Genomic DNA, 22390 nt, shown 5'->3' with positions numbered 1-22390 from the left:
ACTCTAATTTGTAATGTTAGATGACTTTTTAAACTCAATTTTGAGATTTAATAATTTATGAGATTCCATTTTTATATGATTTTCTTACTTAGTCTTTTTGAGTTTTTATATAGCCAAGATTGATTCTTTTCTTTACATAATATTTTTTATTATTAAATTAGTTATAAATATCATGATAATTCTACTTTAAGATTAAGTGTGGACTAATTATATGTTTAAATGGAGGTTTACAATGAACTTTTAAATCTAAACAAAACATTTGAATTTACACTCATTATCCTTTAACTATCATAAAAAAAATTACTTTAAATTTTTAAATATTAACAAAATATTTTTAAATGTTAACTATTGATAGAAAATATAATCATTTGAAATTAATTGTGTTATAATTTAATAACTAAAAATATATTTTATAAAATTAAGGAATTAAATTGAAATTTTATATAAATAAAATATTCAAAAGCATATTTTAGCTTTTTTAATAAAAAAAATTTAGAAATCAACTGTTAAAAACACTACCTTTGATCTTATTTATAAAGTAGAAAATTTTTTTAAATTTTATTAATAAATTATATCATTAAATTTTCATAACAAATTTTCTTTATTACTTTATTGAATGTTAGAGAAAAAATATGTTATTAAAATATACATATTTAATAAAGATAAATTTAAAAAATTATTAAAATTTTAGACAAAAATAACCAGTTTGACTTATAAATACCACTAAGTGAGTAATTAACACCCTTAATCCGTGTTAAAGAATAATTAAATCAATTTATTATTTATGGCTGCTTCTTGCCTGCTTGTCGCCTTTTCTCGGGGAAAAAAAAAGTCTCTCAATCTAATGGATTTTCTGCTCAAGAGAGAGAGAGAGAGAGAGAGAGAAGAAAAAAAAAGAAAAATGCCACCAAGAACAAATCTGACTTTTCCACATATGGCCTATGCCACGTAAATTCTTTAACACTCCAAGAATGGATGTAAACAAACATAATTTCAAGAAATTTGTTATACCACACATCTGAACTTCCCTTATTTTCTTAATCAAACCAAACTCTTTTGAATTCCATCGTCACTTTACTCACCTAGAAGATTTTTCTTTCTTTCTTTGCTTTTTTAAAATAAGTTCTCTGTGCCAGGGTTGGTGGGCGGTCCTCCTGAGCTCACCCGCTTAGGTCGGATCTATTTTCCACCATCATTCACTTTCCATCTTTAGCATCGTTTTCATCCGAGGCCACTGGTCACGCCTTTCGTCGTCCCCTGTAAAATTTTTGCAAAACCCATGCAACATCTTTTCTCGCAAAATGAAATCCAGCACGGGAAAAAAAAAAAATATATATATAACGAGTAAAAATTAGTGAAGATTGAAAAGCCCAGAAATCTCAATTCTCCTGATTCCCGTATATATCATCTTCATCGTCTTCCTCAATGCAGAAATTACCGGACAATTTGGGTGGAGCGTCTTCCATTTATGAGGTGGGTTTGTGTTAATGGGTAATGTTACCGGAGGCGTGGCTGCGAAATTCGCATTTTTCCCGCCAGACCCACCAACTTACGACGTTCACAGAGAGCCGGATGGAAAGATCGTCTTCTCCGGCATTACCGCCGATAGGAACATGGATGTTCATCTGATTGAGACCAGGAGCGGTAATAAGGTCGTAGCCATGTTTTGGAGACAACCTTCTGCGAGGTTCACGATTTTGTACTCTCATGGTAATGCCGCTGATTTGGGTCAGATGCAAGAGCTTTTCAATGCGCTCAGAGCTCATCTTCGTGTCAATATCATGGGGTCATATTTCTATTTATACTTCTTCTTTGATTTTCAAATTGTTCTTTAATTTGGATTTCATGTGTTCTTAATGAAACTGGCAAATGGGTGTTTGATGTATGTCCTTATTCGTTTCGCTTCCAGTATTAGTTGCCTTTCTGATTAATTTGAAATTTGATCCGTTCCCCTTTCCCTACCTCTGCATCACAAACGATTTCGTCCCGCTTATGCAAAATTGGTATGTTTTTGACGTGAAAATGCTAATCATTTTTTATGTTTTAATTTAGTTATGGTTCTAACTCAAGCCAGATAGAAAAGGGTATAACTGTTTCAGATATTAAGGCCCTGGGTTGAGTTATGTATGCTTACTTTATTCTGATCTGGCTTCTTCTTCTTTTCCTTTCGTGATGTTTGTATTTGTTTGGCCTGGCAGATTCTAGGATGCTAATTTTTTTTTTCATAAATTTGAAGGATACATGTAAAATTCATTTCTTATTAACTTCATGTAACTTCATGTTAAATTGCAGATATGATTATTCAGGCTATGGATCATCTACGGGCAAGGTAAGTGATCTATGCAGTTCCTTTTCACCCTCTGTTCTGTCCTTCTCTTGTGCTGCTTGCAAATGAATGAATTCTGATGGAATCTCAATTAACCTGAAGTACTGTTTTCTTAGACTTGAGATCTTGTATGTTCGGAAATGTATATATAGAAGCAAGATTCTCAATTCCAACTGAGTTATCTGTTTTTCTCTGAACTAATCAGTCATTCAGTCCAGAACAGTGTTCTCTGATGTATCTCAGTGATTAATGCATGACCATCTCTTTGTCTACCATAGCCAACGGAGTTCAACACATATTACGATATAGAGGCTGTTTATAATTGTTTGAAGTGCGATTATGGAATTAGGCAAGAAGATTTAATTTTGTATGGCCAATCAGTTGGAAGTGGGCCCACACTACACATGGCTTCTAAATTGCCCAGGTTGAGAGGTATTGTTCTTCACAGTGCCATTCTTTCAGGGATAAGGGTTTTGTACAATGTAAAAGTGACATTCTGGTTTGACATATTCAAAGTAAGTTTCTTATCTGGACATTAATTCTTCATAGTTCTTAGCCTTTTGCAATCTTTAGCTCTGAGCTTTCTATCATTGCAGAATATAGACAAGATAAGGAATGTCAACTGTCCTGTGTTAGTTATACATGTACGTGTTTCTTCCTTCCATGGATCTAACATACTTTTACTTGCTTAATAGGTTCATTATTCTTGAGGTTCCTGTTTTGAACTGAAGACAACTTTCATATGTTGTTTCTAGTGATAGTAGTTTATTGCATGAGACAGCAACATTTGAATATGGTCTTGTTTGGAATGTCTACTACACCTTTTGGTAATGACTAGTGAGTAAGGTGCATTAGACATTTTGAATGTCATTGGAGCTATATTTGGAATGTTTGCAATTTTTTTGGGTAATATGCCTTTTACCACATTAAGTTTATGTGGTACATTGCTAATATGACCATATGTCACTCAATTCTCTCTGATGTCATTTATAAGATAGGGAGCAATGAACTTTTTGTCCTAATTATAAATCATTCCATTACCTATTTATTACAAATTTTTCCTTTTATCTCCCATTAAATATTGGTGTACATTAGTAAAATTCTTGTGGCCTTCTCACTCAATCCTTCATGCATGAATAGAGACAAAGTTTGAAACTTATTAAATTTTTAGATGGAGTTAATAAGTTTTAAAGCTTTCTTTAATTTTGATAAAATATATTAGAAGTGATTTATAAATAAGATTAAAATAAATAAGTTGAACCATCTATAAAATACTCCCTCCAATCCAAAATATAGGATGCTTTGTAAAAAGTTAATAGTATTAAATTATTCTTTTCCAAAAATATCCTTATTAATTCTATTATAGATGGACATTAGTATAAGAAAGAAATTAAAGGTAATTAAGATGGATTGATTTTAATTAGAAGGTAATCTTGGGAAGTGGTTATAATTTTTTTAGGCTAAAGTGTATTTTTGATCTTCTAATTTTATATAAAGTTTCGATTTGATTATTTAATTTTAAAAAATATATTTTATTTTTTAACCCTAATACTGTTAGTTTTAAATTATTATTTTTTGTGCTAATTATTATTATTTTTTTAAAAGATTAAAATTAACATGTCAGCATTGAGAATGTTTTGTCAATATTTAAAAGTTTAATGTATAAAGTTTTTGTGATAAAAATAACAGTGTTAAAGTTAAATAATTGAAAAGTCACTTTATAAAATTAAGAAATAAAAATAAAACCTTATATAAAAATGAAACGACTAAAGATATACTTTAGCCCCCTTTTTAATCGTTTTAATAATATAAATTACTTTTAAAAACTTTTCTTAATTCTTGTGAAGTTAGTTAAAAATATCCTATATTTTAAATCAGAGGGGAGTGTAACTAATATTAAGCTGGACATCATAAGACACATGCATTAATATTGTGTACTTATTGCCTACTGTTTGAAGACAGAGCCAGCTTCAAAGCTTTACATCTCAACAGTGACAAGGTGCATGCAGTCCCTGATAAAATAATACAACTTCCTAGTAATAATGCTAGTTTTGCATGTCTAACGCAGAGAACAAAATATATATAGTCTTTGATAAAACTAATACAATTTCTTAGTAAAACTAATTGACACTGGTTTTGGATGTCTCTGATGCAGGGAACCAACGATGATGTAGTTGATTTTTCACATGGGAAGCGATTATGGGAGCTTTCAAAGGAAAAGTATGATCCACTATGGGTGAACGGTGCAGGACATTGTAACATAGAAACATTTCCAGAGTACTTGAAGCACTTGCGCCAGTTCTTGAATGCCATGGGGAAACTTCCAGCCACAACAACACAAACAAAGCAATCAGCAACTCCAAATCGTAGTTTTGCTGATACCAAGCATGGCAAGTGCTTGGGATTTAGCTTCAGATAGCATCATTATTTAATGGAACTGACAAATGTGAAAGGCCGAAATCTTATAGGGTGTGTTTGGAATCATGTTTGGTTGTTGGGATCAAAACCACGTTTTGGCAAAAGCAATTCAAATGTTGTTTCTACCAAAACTATGCTTCATTGTTTTGATCCATGCCAATGCGATTCTAAACACTCATATAATAATATCATGCTAAGTTGGATTGAGGCTCTATAATTTGCTACATTTGGTTTCACATCAATTCAGAGAATAGGGTGTCTTGTCTTTTGTTCGTTGTTACTTGTCTTTGTTGTTTAGCTTTGGTTTGTATTGTAATTCAGTTTTCATTAAAAAAAAAAAAACTACAAAATTTGTCGTATGGGTCCCATCCTATTTTGTCCTTCTATCTCGATCCAACAAAATCCTGCTATTGCAAGAGAGAATCCAAAAGCAGATACTCCCTCCACATCCCATCTCCCTTTCATATGAGGAATGAATTATTAATGATTTAACCACTCCTTTCAGGTAGTTAGAAGTGCCTTACAGGAAACGGAGAGATTATTAAAAAAAATAAACAAATTATTTTAAATTGTTAAAATTTGACCCCTACAATTTTTTAAAGTCCAGATTGCTAATACTAATTAATTATCCAGATTGAGAAATTTTTAAATTAAAAAAGAAAAACATAGGGCTAAAGTCCTTGGAGCCGACACTTCAGTCTTAAAAGCAAGGGCTGAGCTATAAAAAATAAAATTTTAAAATACAATTGAGTTTAATAAAACAAGTTTGTTTAGTTTTTAATCCTTTCCTTTTAGGATGATGTCAGTCCTAACATCTCTACTATTTTTGATTGATTTATTGAATTCAAGTTAGATGGCCTAAACTAAAGACTACTATTTGTTTATTATCATATATTTTCAAGAGACATAATTAAAATAAATATATTTTTAACTAAGAAATAATTTGAACTAAAATTATAAAATATAAAAAGTTCCAATTAAATTTAGATAATCTAAACTAAATGGACGGACTTTTGCAGATTTTTCAAGATGTACGGAGAATCAAATTTTCAAGCGTTAACCCGGTCAGAACCATGCTGTAGCAAAGATAAATTCAACGTAGATATTTAATTCATGACTCAATGAAAATAAAAGCACATGCGATGAGTTTTGTTTATATTCACATGATACGTCGAAGTTTTGCATATCCTCCAAAGTTACAAGCCTTTTAGTTGTTAAAAGTTAATGTTTTTTGTAGTTTTGTTTGGCCGAATAATGTTTTTGAATTAGATTCATTTCTTTTGAATTTTTTTTTTGGGGACGAGAGCATTCTCCGTGATAACAAACAATTATTCTCTCTAAGATTTTCTTTTTATTCTATTTATAAATTATCTCATTAAATTTTTATCACAAATTTTTTTATCTATCATCCATTAAATGTTTGAGAGAAAAAATATATTATTAAAGTATGTATATTTAATAGGAATAAAAAATAGAAATTATTAAATTTTTAAATAGGATTAATAAATTTTAAAATTTTTCTTAATTTTGATAGAACATATTGAAAGTAAATGGTAAATATAACTAGAAAAGTATCTCGTGATAGTGAGGGATAAATGTTAAACTCTTAACTATATTTTTTTATAGGGTGGGAAAATTCCTGGCTATACTTGAGGGATAAATGTTGAACTCCTAATTATATTTGCTCTATAATTAGAGTTGAGAATGCAACCTCCAAATATTTATTTAAATAATAATATTCTTATATACCAAAAAAAAATAATAAAAGAGTAAATTCTTGCTTTAAACTTTTAAAAATGATACAATCTAACATTGATTATTAATAAAAGTTAATTTTAGTTATTAGTTGACCATAAAATAACCAAAAAAAGACTACATAAAAGACAAAAAAAATTACAGTAAAGTACCAAAAATTACAAACAATTATCTAAAAAATTATAAAAATGACAAAATTTTTTATTGGTCTTTTCTTATAATTTTTAAAATTATTTTCTAATTAATTAATAGTTAAAATCAATTTTTTATTGATAGGGGTTATATTGTGTCATTTTAAAATGTCAAAGGAAAAATTACATAAAAAATGAGTTTAGTATTTTAAATGCTCATAGATTTATAGTTTAGAAGCAAATTTATTCATTTATTTAAACAAAAATGATGCTATTCTCACCACTCATGTCAAGTTGAGATAGTGAACTAAGCTGTGATATCTGACACAACGAGTAGTAAGTTACAAAATGTCTTGGTCGGGGGGGAAAAAGTTACGAAATGTCTTGAACGCAGCACATTCTTTAGAGCGATGCTTCATCATGCATGCTATCTTGGTGCTGTTTCTTGAAGGATACCCACAAGACCCACAATCCAAAAATTGGTTACATGCTTTCATCTTCACAGCCCAAATTAAAGCTATAAGTCCTAACCATCAAACAGAGTGATGGAGTATTTCTTTTGGACCTTGAGCTGAAGGAAGGATTTGAGTGGCCAATTTTTGCTTCAACCCACAAGTTCGTGTAAGATCATTCATGAGAATCTATGGGTTTGTTTGTTTTCTATTTTTAAAAATAAAAAAATTTAAAAATTTATTTGAATAAGTGTTATTCATTTAATTATTTTTAAAACTGTTTTCATTTTTATTTTTTAAAAACAAAAAAATTGAAACAACTTCAGGTTGTTTTTGTTTTATTTTTCTTTTTTTTAAATATATTACAATTGATTATTGAAAATTATAGTTATCTTGATCAATTTATATCATTAATTACTATCATTAACTGCATATAATTATCACTATAAGTTCATTTTTAATTATGAAACTGTTTTAAATTGACATAACCAAACATAATTTCATTTTATTTTGTTTTGAAAAACAATTTTAAAAATTGTACCATAAAACAATTTTTGAAAATGAAAAAAAAATGACCACATAAACCAAACAGGCCCTATATTACCATTTATTGATTTAACAGGTAGAAGAAAAATGAAGGAAAGAAACTGATGGAAGGGATGAATTTTTCACTTGTTCATATTCTGCATTTCAAAACTAGCATTTAATACAGGCAAAACATCACTTTTCTGCTGTCTCCTTATCTTGACGAGTTTTAGCTGACTTTCACAATCAATTTTGAATTTTCGATGGCAGCAAAAGGAAAGAAAAAAAAATAAAACAAAAAGTTTTTTTAAAGAATTAAAAACAAGTTGGGGGATAGACCAATAACCATTAACCAGGCCATTGCTTGTTCTGATAGTGAAGGAAGATACCGATCAAAGATGGTGATTGGTGAAAGTGCAGGCATGTTGAAGATATCAATCATCCCTTTACTGCCACAACACTATCCACATGCTCTTTCCATGCCATGTCAGCAAGACGCTGCTATTGCCCCGTTTGCATATCATAGTAACACTTCTTTTTTTTTTTTAGCAGTTAATTTTTGGAATTGACTTTTAGATGATAGCTTATTAAAATGATTGATTCAATGATTTGTGAAAAATTGAAGTACAGGAGCTAAATTAAACATGAATGTGAATTGCAGGACTAACTGATTAATTTTTTTATTATTATTATTATATGATGTTCGCAGTACAAATTTTTAATACATAGAAGATAAATAAACAAGAATAAGAATAAATCACAACCAAATAACAACATAAAAACGCCCAGATAAAGAGAGGGCAATCATGTTACAACACAGTGCACCAACTAAACTGGAAACTGCGAGTTAGAGAAAGCGTGGTTCATTCATAAACAGCACAACATATGCTGCTTGTTGTTCCAGGATTAGTCAGGAAGCAGAACACCAATAACTTTGGATTACACAGCAACGTCCTTTCTCACTTTTTTCTCAAGTGTATGCATTGAATGGAACTACTCTTGTAGCATTTAAACTCAATTCAGTTCAGTAAGCTGTGCTCTCCTTTGTGCAGCTCTTTTTCTGATAAATATTCCCCATCTTAAAGCAGCTTTGAGCTTAAGCCACCCCACCACTGCCTTCCCTGAACTCTTGCCGTGATCCTCGCTAAAGGTTTGATATGTCTGAGGTTCATACTGCAAACTGTAGGAATAACAACTCTCGTTAGGATGACCAAAACCAACATGAATTGTCTTGAGCAATCTTTGCATATCATCACTCTCTAGCATCTCTGAACTCCTATGACGGATTTCTTCGGCCACAATGTCTTCCAGTCCTTGCCCACTTCTCTGTCGAGACCAGTCTCCTGGGAAATATGGAGCTTCAACTGCAGGATTTTGACTTGTTATGTAATCCATGCTGCCAGTCAATGCTAATTGGGAGTCATTTGATGCTGTCCCTAAAATCTGATTATCAGTTTTCCCAAATGCAGACAAATCAGCGGCATAAGCGCTGTTGTTTTGTATTTGAAAGCGTTGGCTTGGTTCAGACGAGACATATGGTAGCCTACTCTTTGGAGAAATATACTGCTGCTCTGTGACATGGCCATTCTGGTTCATTGTAGGTGGAGCTACAGTTCTTGATCCATTTTTGGCATTTGTCAGAGAACTTAAAACTTTGCCATCATATTCAACAACTTGGTTCCAATTTTCATATGCTTTCTTCACCAATGTATCCACAGACATCTGTAATTCAAATTCTCATTAAATGAGCTAACGCAGAAGAGATGTTCAAATTGATCACAGATCAAAGCCAAGCAGTATATATATCAAATTGATCTGGAACATCCATCTTCATCAATCAGTACAGCAAAAATTACCTTCTGATTTGGTGTAAGTGATTCCAAAGAGAAGAACTGACCATCAGCAATAAGGCCTCTCAGCTCATATATATCATTGAACACAATACCAACATCATTGGTCTCATTGGTATAATACACAAACAGCTTACCACCCAAGACACACGTCTTGGCATGCTCCACAGTATTCTCCCACATTCTATTGGACATTCCACTACCCAGTATCTGTTGTAACAAATCAAGTATTCAGGAAAAAAAAAATAATAAAAAGAGAATAAGTACATTTGTGTTTAGGGATAAGCAATGTCATGAAATTCTTACACTCCTCAATTTCTGAGGGTCCCTGACAAGAAGACGAAGGAAATCCTCTACAGTTACTATATTTGCTTGAATCAATTTTTTGTGAAGTGCCCCATCCTTTGCTATGCGATCCAATCTCCAAACTTCATCATGCAAAGCAGGTGGATAGTGTTTCTTGTATACTGCATATAACAGATAATATAAATTGGCATAGGTAACTAAGAATTCTATTCTGAAGAGTAGTGACAAAAAGCAGAATTTGAATCCCTGTCCCCTAACCAGAGAAATCCAGGTCCTGGCCTGAGCATACAGACTTGCTTGATGGTGTATTGAAGTAAAATAAAAGGGTACGGTGTCGAAGTTTACAGCCATCTATTAAATTCAATATTTTTTCCAGTATATTTTAGAGAGAATATCAATTAAGGAATGCTGAAATCATTTAATATCAGACAAGGATCTAGACGGATTAGATACTTGTCAAAACTTGAACTCACTTGTTAATTATTAATGTTTACTTGTTAGAAATCCTTGTCTGATATTAAATTATTTCCCACGTCTTGCATTGATATTCTCCCTATATTTAAAATCTGAACTACCCAAAAGTTCATTTAACTGAGAAAAACTAAAAATTCAGACCAACTTTATATTTTATGAGAAATATGCAAGGAAACAAAATCTATTATTCATATGGTTGTATATGTTTGCTACATTGATTGAAACCTTACATGTTATCTGCTGTTTAGTAACTTTTGTCCGTGAGCAGGAGTCAAGTTTTATTATAGGAGGTTGATGGTGAATACGAGAATATCTGTTATTTCTGTCACTATAAACTAAAATACAAGTTTTCTAATATCTACATTTGCATTGTATTTTCAGTGATTCAGTACCTGAGTCTGGAAGAACACGCCTGATATTTTCTTTCTAAGCAGATAATGAAGTGGTTACTATATTAGAAAACTCACATTCTCCTCTATGATCTTTAACAGCAAAGGCGTCAGTCTTGCCCTCACGAACACGGATCTCCTCACAGCAACCAGTAGCCATCTTAATGCCAAGCCTGAATTTTCTGCTCCTTATCCAACTAGAATTGTCAGTGAAAGTAAGATCCCCTAAGGTCCCCACTCCTTCCTTCATTATAATCTGCAAATCTCCAGTTAGAAGTGGCCTTTTCCCCTCCCTCTCCTTTACTTCATGGCTTTCAAAGTCTTCTTTCGTCCAATCATCATCGGATTCATCATTAAAGTCACCTTCAAGGACAACAACGTTCAACTTTGCAACTGATATTGGTCCAGTTTGGACCACATGGCCTGTGTTAGGATCTAACACAACAACATGAATGGCTCCCCCTTGCTCTCCCTCAACCTTCCCACCAGTGAACAAATGAGGTGGCATTCTTGTTCTGAAATGAAGCTGAAGATTTTTCGGCTCTGGCCCTTCAATTCTTGGTGGTGGAGACCTGACACAAGAAAAATGTAACTGATGAAATAATGCAAGTTTGATGCTCAATAGGAATCTCATATTATAAAATTTTGCACCAGTGAGTTTATATCATGTATGAATCACATGAGCTCAAATATATTTTTATTAAGTTTATTTTCTGTAATAGTCTTTCTGCATCACCAACAAAACATTCATGGCTGAAAAGAAATAATTTTTAAAAATGTAATATGGTGGGAGTCTGGGAGAACAAACCTTCCATTTCCAACCAGTTTAACAGGGCTCAGTTTTGCTAACGCACGCTCCACTTCTTCACTAACCTATTGTTAATGGAATTAGCAGGATAAGCACAGCAATATAACGAATATTAGACCTTATTTAGATGACTTGAATGTTGACAAACAAGTCAGCAATAGAGCAATTGTTAGGTAGACTCTAACAAAAATAAATACATCAAGCAAAAGAAGAACAAACACATAAACATTTAAAAATTTGCTTGGCATACTTGTACATCCGCTCATAATTGGTTCTCTCTACTTATCTTTTATTGACTGAGTCTACTTTAGATTTCTCATAGGTAATAAATAGATCCAGAATCACAGAGCTACTCTTTTAAATGAAAGTAACAAACATACCAAGATTTCTCAAGGTCTGCTATGAAATTAATAGGCCTACAAAATTATTCTCATCATGCTTTTTCATCCTTCTTGATTCATTTGTCTTTTAAGCTCACTTTCTTATAAAAACCAATTGAATACAGAGCATCTTCTCTCCTAGAAGGACAATGAAGTGTTGAAGTAGAGAGTTCATATTTCATAGTTCATTAAGAAAGCGTAGATCGTAGCAAACAAAGAAAACTTTCCGATGTATTTATGGAATAATTTATACAAGGAAAATGACTTCAACTCACAATTTTCCTGAGAAGTGGTTCCAAAGATGAGCAAAGTCTTTGCAAACTATCCACCTTCAAAGCCTCCACGATTACACTATAAAGTTATGATTAATCACTGGATGAGAGTCACAGAATTTAAATTTACGTGCACAAAAAGAAATAAACCAACTCCTTCAATTGAATAACCCTGACACCACCGACATATAGTTAAGGTTAAAATCAACAAATGATGAATTTGCAAATACAATCAACTGCATCATATTACACACAGGATTCCAAAGCAAGAGATTAAGATTCATTGTCAAATCATACCCATATGGGTACTCATTAAATTATTTCTATGATCAATTTAACATCAGAATGCTAATTTTTCAATTGAGACCAAATTTCAAATAGCTTCCAAGCATATAGAACAAAATAAGCTGTATTACAATACCTGGCCAAACCAGGTAGTTTTGGCTTCTTTGATTGTGATAGATGATCTGGATCGACACTGTCTACCAGCTCGTAGCCTCTCTTCTCTGCTCTCTTGTCCTTGGAACTTTCCATTTCTAGAAGCTTTATCCAATCCCAAAAATAATCTATCGACAACTTCCAAATTTGGAAGCTTAGTATTGTTTTACTGATCCGTAGGTACACCCAGAAGCTTCCCAGAAAGCCAGCAGTATGCAAGTGATTAAAAGATTTTGAGCAAACCCTTCAACTTGACGAGAGTCCGAAAGCGGAGGGAAATCGGCTCCGATAGCAGAAAAAGAAAACTTTGGCGTCTTTGCAGTTATATCAAAAAAAAAAAAAGCCATCTGTTTTCTGTTTATTTTAAAAGGTTATATCCTCAATGGATTTAAAATTCATATAAGAATTTATTATTCATATTATGGACGATCACAGCTGGTGTGGGTGTGATGACTGACTGGTGTGAGGGCATGAACGTTGAAAAATGAAAGCGCGTTTCTTGGTGAATGGGGTCTCAATTTTGCTTTCACTTTGTCCTATGTGAGCCCAGGGGATGGCTGTCAGGTGACAAGGAAGATCGCATACAGTATCAACCATGTTTCAACCATTGTTAGTTTGTTACTCTTCCCTTTGTCACCATTCTTTTCAATTAGATTTGCACTTGTCATCATTTAAGCTTGACCAAAAGAGAAAGGATGAGTTTTTTTTTTTTTTAATAATATCTTATCACCAGTTACTAAATCCTCAGCCAAATTAAAGTTTGAATATTATCATAATAAGTCAAAAATGCAGTCAATCATAAAAATTCTTCTCAAATCCCTATCTTTACGGTTCCATTGAAAATATAAAAGATTTATTAATGCAAGACTTTTGATCACATATTTAAAAAAATTAATAATTGTATTGATTGGCTTGCTCATCACGCTGATTATGAAATGCTTCAATACATAATGATTTTACATGATCTATTTCTAGGATGAAGAATCTTTTTGAGTTCTAATCTGATTTAGTTTTTTTTTTTTGCATGACTTATGAACTTATATTAAAAAACAAAACAAAGTTGGTATTCTCAACTATTTTTTCATTCATAAAGTTAGATTTATTAACAACTATTGGTTGCTAGAGTGAAATTTCTCTTCTCATTTTATACTAAGACCATATGTATAGAGATCATAGAAGTATAACAACATATTTAAGAGGTATAACTATCTGCCAATTGTATCAGATCTAGTTAGTTTAAGTCATATTATCTGTAAATTATAAATAATACAACTCGCTCTCAAACATAATATGTGATGCAGAAAACTTCTCAACTATCATCAATCAATATCAGAAGTTGTAGATAGAATGATATCAATAAATAACTGTACTCATGAGTGTCAACAGTCAAAATCTTACTTGAATTTCGAGAGAGAATGTAAATTGAGCATGAAAGCATTCATTTACTTTGCCTTGAAGGTGGAAGCTAAGTTACTATGGAATTAATCATCAATTATAGTTTATGCTTGTCCGTGAAAATTTTCATGGAGTAATATCCTGATTCTTGAAGAACGAAATCATCAGTCAAACCACAATATTATTATTTATTAGTGAATTTGAAGGGAGATAGATATACAATATTGAGTCTCACTTTTGTGTCATGTGGATGGATCTCACAAAGTAGATCCACCTATTATGTGTCTATTTCCTCCTTTTATTTGAGGTAAAACCGTTTTAAGGAATCTAAAGTTTTCACTTAATGGGCTTCTTTCACCAAGAAGATTCCACAAGGGTAGTGTTTGATTGAGTACAAGTCATGATGTTACTAAGTACCAATAAGGTTGGGTCTAACTTAAAGTGTTAATCCTTATAATATGGAGAACAAAAATTTAAATTCTTGTTAAAAGAGGTAACTGAGAAATCACACTACTACTAGTAAATAATGATATATTCAGAGAGATACAAATTGAATCTACTTGGCAAGTAGGGATTAAGAAAGGAGCAACCGACACTGATGGCTGAGACAAGAAAAGTAATAAAAAAAAACAGAGAAGAGTGATGCATATGCTGAGATTCTGCGTTGATTAGTGATACCCATGTGCATGTGTTTTGTTCATAGTTCTGCACACTCTCTCACACTCACTCATAGCCATCACCATCCATGTCCATGTGTAAGCTTTCTACTTAATTTTAATAAATAAAATTTGGACCCCGGTACCTTCAGGGGCTTTTTGAATTCATTACTAAAAGTTCATCGACATTTGAGTATAAAAAAATAGCAACTATTTTAATTGTTCAGATGTCATTGAATTTAAACATGATACCATTTAAGTATGTTATGAGAGATTCAAACATAATTCTCTCGTAAACATTGAAAAAGAATTAAAGAAAAGATCCAAGAAGTTATACAAAAGCATATGTAAGTTTTTTTGAAAAAAAAAATACACCAAAAACGCCTTATGCCGACAACAAAAATTAATGTCTCTATTAAGATACCAAAGTAAATAACAACAACAACAACAATAATAATATTTTATTTCTATTTGTTGAGAATGAGGAGAAGCAGCCCAAAAATGTGAGACAGAAATTGGCCAAAAATGATGAAATAACACTACAATTTAATTCAAAACCTCAACGGTCTCTCCCTCTCTAGGGTTTCTCTCAAGGGCAGTGGGAGTGTGTCTCGTCTTGTAAGTGTTTGGTCATGAGGTCTCCCTCTCTAGCTTCTGTCGGAGGCGGGGACATCCATTCTTTGCTTCCAGTTTGTAGTTTCCTTCTTGTTTCCTATTTTCATTTGATATTGCTGATGGATTGGTAGTTCATTGACTTGAAAATAATCAAATTTGAGGTCCTGCCATCAAATTATTATCAAATTGTAAATTCTAATAATAAGGACTACATAAAAACTTTCACGAATTATATGACTCAAATCTAAGTTCTAAAATCATAAAAACTAAATTTCAAATTAAGTGAAATTATCATGATTAAAAAATGTATTTCTTTTACACTAGGTAGTGTGGGTGGACGTGGGAGTACTACATCCAATAAAATTATATTTAATGACTAATATAAAATAAGGGAAAAGATTTTATAAATTTAAGTATTGAGATTTTAATTTTTTTTTTACCGAAAAGGAAGGGAAAATATCATTAACGCATAAAAATAACAGAGTTTCTATCATAAGCCAGAGGCAAAGGCATCTACAGTAACAAAGCAAAAAAAGCAAATAAGCCAATCCCCTCACGCAACATAACAAGGGGGACCAAAAACTGTTGCCACTGATCTTCTCAACTAATTACAATCATTATGAACACCCTTCCCCCCCCCCCCCTCCAAAAAAAAAACTACTTATAATCAAGAATACGTAAACAAAAAAATTGAATTCTTCAATGTTTATCCATTAGTTATCCATCACCTTGGTATTCTTGAGCTAGATAGAATACAATACAAACTTTTCCAGTATTTTATTATCATTAAAACATAAAAAGGAGACAAGGATATAGAAAATGAAATAAAAGTAACGGTGCATTGGACACGATATTAGTGCGCGCGCGTAATAAGAGAGACTATTTAAACATTATTTGAGCTCTATAATTACAAACTTTTAAATACTCAAGACTAAACTAAATAATGTAACCTTCCCACACGATAACAAAACGGCCTTCTTTCAAGCCAGAAGATCCTTTTTTTTTTTTTAATAAATCTATGTCCCAAAATAACATCCGGTAAGTTTGGATTGAGAATAGACAAGGGAAGAGATGATTAATAATGATTAAAACTAAATCAGGAAAATAATATAATCTACTGCACTATTTGGCAGGTAAAAAAGTATTTTCTAAAAAAGAATGGGGAAATGCACATATTTCATTTTCTTTACAGATATATTTTTCTTTTCCCTTCTTAAAAAATACTTTTCTGTATACCAAACATGCAATAAAATATCTTGTTCTTTTCTTTTTTTACTTTTTTCTTCCGTTACTTTCCTCTCAATCAAAAGATAGTATAGCAAAGAAGATACTAACTAACCTTGTATCTTTCTTGTCTTGAACCTCTACCATGCAGCAAGGGAAACCAGCTTTCTCTTCAAAAGTGCTGAGTAGCATACCCAATCTCAAAATGAGATGTTCCAACTGTATCAAAAGTAGGAGACACAGCAACATATTAAACTAGTGCTGCTTATACATTGCTAGCATTTTCATCCAAGCTCAAAATTGATTGATACAAGGCTACAAGCCAAATGGGATGATGTAGCTACAACATCATTGGTAAGAGAACAACTATATTACAGAAACCTAAATTGGTTAACAAGTCAAGCAATTTGCTTTCGTGCTTGTATTCAAAGAAAGGCCAAAAAAAAAAAAAAAACAAGAATCAGTAGCAGAATATCAAGTGCAAATTTTGTACAGTTATTCCCCTTGCCAGCCCACTTGCCGTGCTCGATGCTCCCACAGCAAAGTCATCTTCTTCTCCCTGATAAGCAACGCCTCGGCTTGTTCTCTTGCTTGTTCACAAGTTTCAGTAGCAGCAACACATTTATCTGCCTCCCTCTGGTATTGAGATGCCAGTCTCTTTGCTTCAGCCAAAGATATGTTCATATGACGAGAGTGCTCTTTGGCAACAGCCTCTTGCAGCTTAAGCTCCTCAGTGAGAAGATCCACGAGTTGCTTTTCCATCTCCTGCTTGAGATCAGGATCATTACTTCCACAATCTGTCCACCAACATAGTGAATGATTACGTAATGAGGAATCTGATATAATTGTACTTTTGTATGGTGGCTGAGTTTAATATATAGCTCGTTTTCAAATGTTTGCGTCAGGGTTAAATGACTGCTATGATCTTATCTGTCTCATGTCAATGACTATGTAATAAGAAATCTGATACCAGTTTATATGAATAGATTATATTTGTTACAAAGAATCTTAGGTATGAAAATAATAAAACATGAAAGTGAATAAATATAACCCATACCCCAATAGGTAATGGAAAAGGGGCGTGTACCACCGAGTAATAATGATGCAAATCTAACAGGCATTGCATAAAAAAAAAAAATAGTAAATTTTGTTTGCTTTCCCTTTTCAATTCTGCTATTGATAGAAAAAGCAATGCTACCTCTGATGTGTAGAAAAGTAGGGAAGAGGGAGAAGGAAGGGAAAACAGAGAAGAGAAAGTGAAGGAAGAAGAAGATAGATAGTCAAGAGAGAAGAGATTTCCTGATAAGTACACTGAATATTTCATTAAGTATGTCTTTGATTTACAATTAGGATCCCTTACATACATTTCCTTCTCACTTATCCATCTTTATGTCAATGGTATGGACAGTACATATAAGATTCCACATAGAATACTGTATACATTTACCAATACATCTAAAGATCCCACGCGCATGCTTAATTTAGCATCTTACAAGCATAATCAGCAATGCCTCATTAGACAGCCTGAATTCCAGACAATATAACAGGCAGAAAACAAGTTCACAAAGACAGTCAAGAACAGCCCTTCGTTAGTTAGAAACACGGGTGGGACAGATTTCCTATGATTCCATAACATATTAATATGAGCATACATCATAAATAAATATATATATATATATAAAAGGGCGAGTTCTTAAATTTATTAAGCAAGCAGAATGAACAATAACCTGAGACAGAAAGGTTGGCCAGCCCTGTGAAAGGACAAAAGGAAAAAAAAAAAAAAATCAGTACACTGTACACAAATGCATGATATTCATTTCAAACATGCGCATCAGAATAAACATGAAAAATGAGAGACATGCAACTTCATGCAGATACGAGTTAAGGTCTGAAAAGAAGAAATGATGATATTCATGACTAGTAACTTGTGATGAGGAAAAATTAATTGTCACTTATCTTTCAATTTCTAAGATAAGCATAGAGGAATTACACCATTTACCATAAATAGCATTTGTTTTACATTACAATTTTAACATCAAATGAATCTATTGCAGTGAAGTATAAATCATAACAATGAACACATTAGCAAAATTGGACAGCACTATAGATCACAGGGTCAAAGAAAGGCATAACAAAACAAACTGACTAGTCTTACCATGAAGCAAAATAGTATTCTTTAAAATACACAAAATATCACAATCTGTTTGGCATCCCTTCTAGAGAGAATTTATTTTCATGATGTACAAAAACAAGATGTACAAAATCTACTATATCTTTTGTATCATTATTCATTCCTTTTTATTAAACTTCTCATAATCGGACATGAGTGTCATTTTTTATGTATGAAATCATTCGTTAATTTAATATCTCACCCTATTCTGTATATCAAACGGCTCATCAGCTTTCGAGGACTTTTATCAATCCTTTTAGCTTTGGTTACAAACATTTTAAGTCTCCTACAACCAGAGCATGCGATATGATTTCATGGGAAAAACTTTTCATTAGCCCATCTGGAATTCTAAAACAGTTGACAACGTCACAGGCTCTTACTTTAGGCTGTGAGGCAATTTCATCCCCCTCTATGATCTGATTTCATCTGGGAGACCAATGAATAGACCTTGTGTTCATGGGATGGTCACATGTTAAAATTACAGTGATAGTCTTAATCATTAGAATCTCAGAAATAATAACCAGTTCATCCAAATTACTAAAGAACTAAACTAACGAAATCACCACTGATATTATACTCAACTGAACCAAATGATGTGCCAAAGTACAGTCTCAGCAGAAATAAAGCATATACAGCAGAGAAAACTCAAAAAATCACAGAAAAAAGTACCACACACTTAAGCTTTTGAGGGGCTAGATCTCTTCGAACACCTTACATAATTTATTCCCCCCTACATAACAGAACTAATGACTATATTCTTCCTACACTAAACTTCCTTCTCCCTCCTCCAAAGACCAAGCCGTTATTCTTCCTCATTTACCCTTTGTATATTGGACCAGTTTGACGCACTGCCTTTTCTCTTCCTCTGTGGATGTAAGCCTTGATCGGCCTAGACCCATCATAAACCCAGTGCCACCATTCCATACTGTCACACTTTCTAAGACCCATGACAAGAGGAATTCTACCTCTTTACAGCCTGACTAGAAAGACTTGTCAAATTATCATCAGTCCTAAGATATATTTCATTAAAAAACTAAAATTGCAATATTTCGAGTTGCACAAATTATCAAAACTAGAGGGATCTTGTGCATTTACACGGAGCCCTACATAAGACGTATTATTCCTGGCTTGTAGATAGTGCATCTTTCTACAAGCTTTTTAGATATATTGGTTGACCTTAGACAACTTGAAGAGTAAGAAATTGACCTTAATGCAGGAAAGATTAATAAATCACCACAAACAAGAAATTGAAGTGCACAAAAACGATAGAAACCAGAAACAAGATATTTGATGCAGTTTGACCAATAATCATTATAATGTCAAAAGCAAACAGTATCATAATCTGAAATTACAATTGAATGAAAAACTATCAACAAATCCTAACAAAACCTCAACCTCTAAAAGAACTCGCAGTAACCCAATTTCACAATATACTCTAATTTCTCGTTAAATAAATATAAATTATGCAACTTGATGTTTTAATAGTTAATATCACATCTTCGACTGCTTCAGCTCTAAGGTCATAGAATTCTAACAGCTTCTCACTATGTTGATGGCCAAATCCACGCCTGACAAAAAACCATAATATCTTCTCTATTCCATCTCAGATACTTGGATCATGACACGGGAAATGGAAACTCACCCTACTTTCTCTTTCGGGCAGTTTAGATTACACAAAATTAAACGGATAGCTGAACCTAAATCAGTAAATCATGTCCCTTGTAGTAAGCCTAATGCTCAACCAAAAGGAAAAGGGTGAGAACCCATTAGTAGTAATCACAATTGCTTAAGATTAAAAAAGAAGAAGAAGAAGAATGACAATAAATTCCAAAAATAATGAATTAATAACAAAAAAATCCTTAACAAAATTTGCTATAAAATGAATTGCAAATATTAATTTAAAAAGTTACAAATAAAAATTTAAATTGCAAATTAATTATTATATTTAAGATTTAAATATCTTATTTCTAATTAAAACTTTTAAATTTGTAATTTTTGAATTAATATTTATAATTAATTTTTAAATTTTTTTTTGTCACAACCTAACTGTCATTAATTTCTTTTTTAGACTTAACTATCATTCCACAAAAAAAAAAAAAAAGTTCCTTATATCTCGTTATAGTAATCTCCTTGACTTTTACCAGCAAAGGAAGAAAAAAACGGTGATTCTTAGTAGAATTGTGAACCGCAACGGAACGGCTAACCAAATACATCATAGCACAAACTCAACAAAAGCAATATAAATAAAAATTATCAAAAAGGGGAAAAGGAAAAGAAAAGCACGCCTGATTTATTCCATCAAAAACAAGAAATAGCCAACAAAAAATAAAGAAGAAATCAAAATGGGTAGCCGAAACCCTTACCAGGAGCAATGTGCGGGAGAGACAAAGGAGGAGGACAGTCACAAACGCATGGAGGGCAAGAGATTTTTGAATTGTCAAGCTTCCAAGTATTCTTGAATGTCCCGTACAGAGTGGGGCCACACACAGCCAAAGCTGAGACTACTGCAAACACAACCAAGCAACACCGCAGGCAACCTCCGGATCGCCGTGACATCTTTGTCGCAGTCTCAAACTCTCACTGCTTCTCTGAAATTGAGATCTAGTGCATTGAGATTTAGCGAATTTCAATTTTACCTCACGCCATTTACACCCTCCATTCCTGTTCCAATATATAAAATACTTTTAATGAAATCGCAAGTCAATAAAAATTAATTATTTAATTAAAATTAAAAATATAATAACATTTTAATTTTATTCCCAATGATCATAAATAAAAAATATTTTTTTAAATTAAATTAATAAAAATATTTATTTTTTAATTTAATAAAGATATAATTGTTTATTTATTAAAAAATATAATAATAATTTTTTATATTTAAATAAAAATTTTAACAAATTTCTTATATACAACAACGGAAGGAGTAATTTCAAGGAGTCACAATGTACTTGTTATTACTAAATGAGCCGTCCCAAATTATAAAACTACTACATTTTACATCCGTACAGTGCGTGTGATATTAATCTCTTGTTTAGTTTAATAGAGTCATAATTGAATGGGGGAAATATTTTAATGAGCTCATTTTTGTTTTAGAAAAAAAAGACAAGTATATTGTTATAAAATTTTGATAAAGAGAAAATGTAAGAAAAAGCGAATAAGAAAAATCAAGAAAAAAAAAATTTCGCTTCTTGCTTTTTTAAAGAAAAAACAAATTTATAAAAAGAATTATTACATTACCATCGTTTCAATTCTCTCTTGGCTTAAAAAATGATATCAAAAAATATTATTAATAAAAATTTTATTTTTGTCTTTTATTTTGAGACAACAAAATAGCTTTATAATGTATTTGGATTAATGAAAATTGAGATGAAATCCTTCATTTGAACACGCAAAAATTTATGAATTTAAATTTAATTTAAATTCAAATTCATTCTTTATTACAATTCCTTTATAATTTAAATTTTCATCTACATTATAATTATTTTAAAATTCCAATAACTTCAAACATAAATTCGTTCTATTTTTATTTTTTAAAAAATTAATATTTTAAATTTTTTTATTTTAATATTATTTTATTAATAATAAAAAAAGTATTCGAGCTAAACTCATTCAAGTAGTTCGAATAAGTCAGAGTAAAAAAAAACATTTTAAACTTTCAAACCCGAACCTAAACTTTTTTTGGACTTATTCGTGTTGATTGTTGAGCTACACTTGAATTATCATCTCTACATATAGATATCCTCTCATTGGACACAATTATATTCGAGATACGATCAGGTATTAAATATGAGCATGACTTTTAATAA

At 31.8% G+C, this 22390-nt stretch overlaps 3 protein-coding genes across 3 annotated transcripts; 1 reads left to right on the top strand and 2 right to left on the bottom strand.

Annotated features, from left to right (window-relative positions):
• The first annotated feature begins 1139 nt into the window (after positions 1–1139).
• On the top strand, positions 1140–5012 carry LOC129300839 (uncharacterized). Its single transcript, XM_054939430.1, has 5 exons — positions 1140–1786; positions 2293–2329; positions 2605–2841; positions 2923–2970; positions 4482–5012. Exons 1-5 carry the CDS (start codon positions 1488–1490, stop codon positions 4743–4745), a joined length of 885 nt encoding a protein of 294 aa, XP_054795405.1. The 5' UTR covers positions 1140–1487; the 3' UTR covers positions 4746–5012.
• Positions 5013–8258: 3246 nt separating this feature from the next.
• LOC129300837 (calmodulin-binding protein 60 F-like) lies at positions 8259–12820 on the bottom strand. Its single transcript, XM_054939428.1, has 7 exons — positions 12508–12820; positions 12090–12165; positions 11435–11499; positions 10705–11198; positions 9764–9924; positions 9464–9667; positions 8259–9329 (listed from the first exon to the last, which is right to left on the bottom strand). Exons 1-7 carry the CDS (start codon positions 12618–12620, stop codon positions 8622–8624), a joined length of 1821 nt encoding a protein of 606 aa, XP_054795403.1. The 5' UTR covers positions 12621–12820; the 3' UTR covers positions 8259–8621.
• A 3842-nt stretch (positions 12821–16662) lies between these two features.
• On the bottom strand, positions 16663–21196 carry LOC129300838 (uncharacterized). The gene is made up of 3 exons (XM_054939429.1): positions 20948–21196; positions 18142–18165; positions 16663–17211 (listed from the first exon to the last, which is right to left on the bottom strand). The coding sequence occupies exons 1-3, from the start codon at positions 21138–21140 to the stop codon at positions 16910–16912; spliced, it is 519 nt and encodes a 172-aa protein (XP_054795404.1). The 5' UTR covers positions 21141–21196; the 3' UTR covers positions 16663–16909.
• Positions 21197–22390: the final 1194 nt, after the last annotated feature.

The sequence above is a fragment of the Prosopis cineraria genome, unplaced genomic scaffold, assembly GCF_029017545.1.
Source record: "Prosopis cineraria cultivar Desert tree isolate PC_DT_omini unplaced genomic scaffold, ASM2901754v1 PC1770, whole genome shotgun sequence".
In the NCBI taxonomy this organism is placed as follows: domain Eukaryota; kingdom Viridiplantae; phylum Streptophyta; class Magnoliopsida; order Fabales; family Fabaceae; genus Prosopis; species Prosopis cineraria.
The sequence above is the reverse complement of the archived record's forward strand: the minus strand, read 5'-3'. Positions and strand labels throughout refer to the sequence as shown.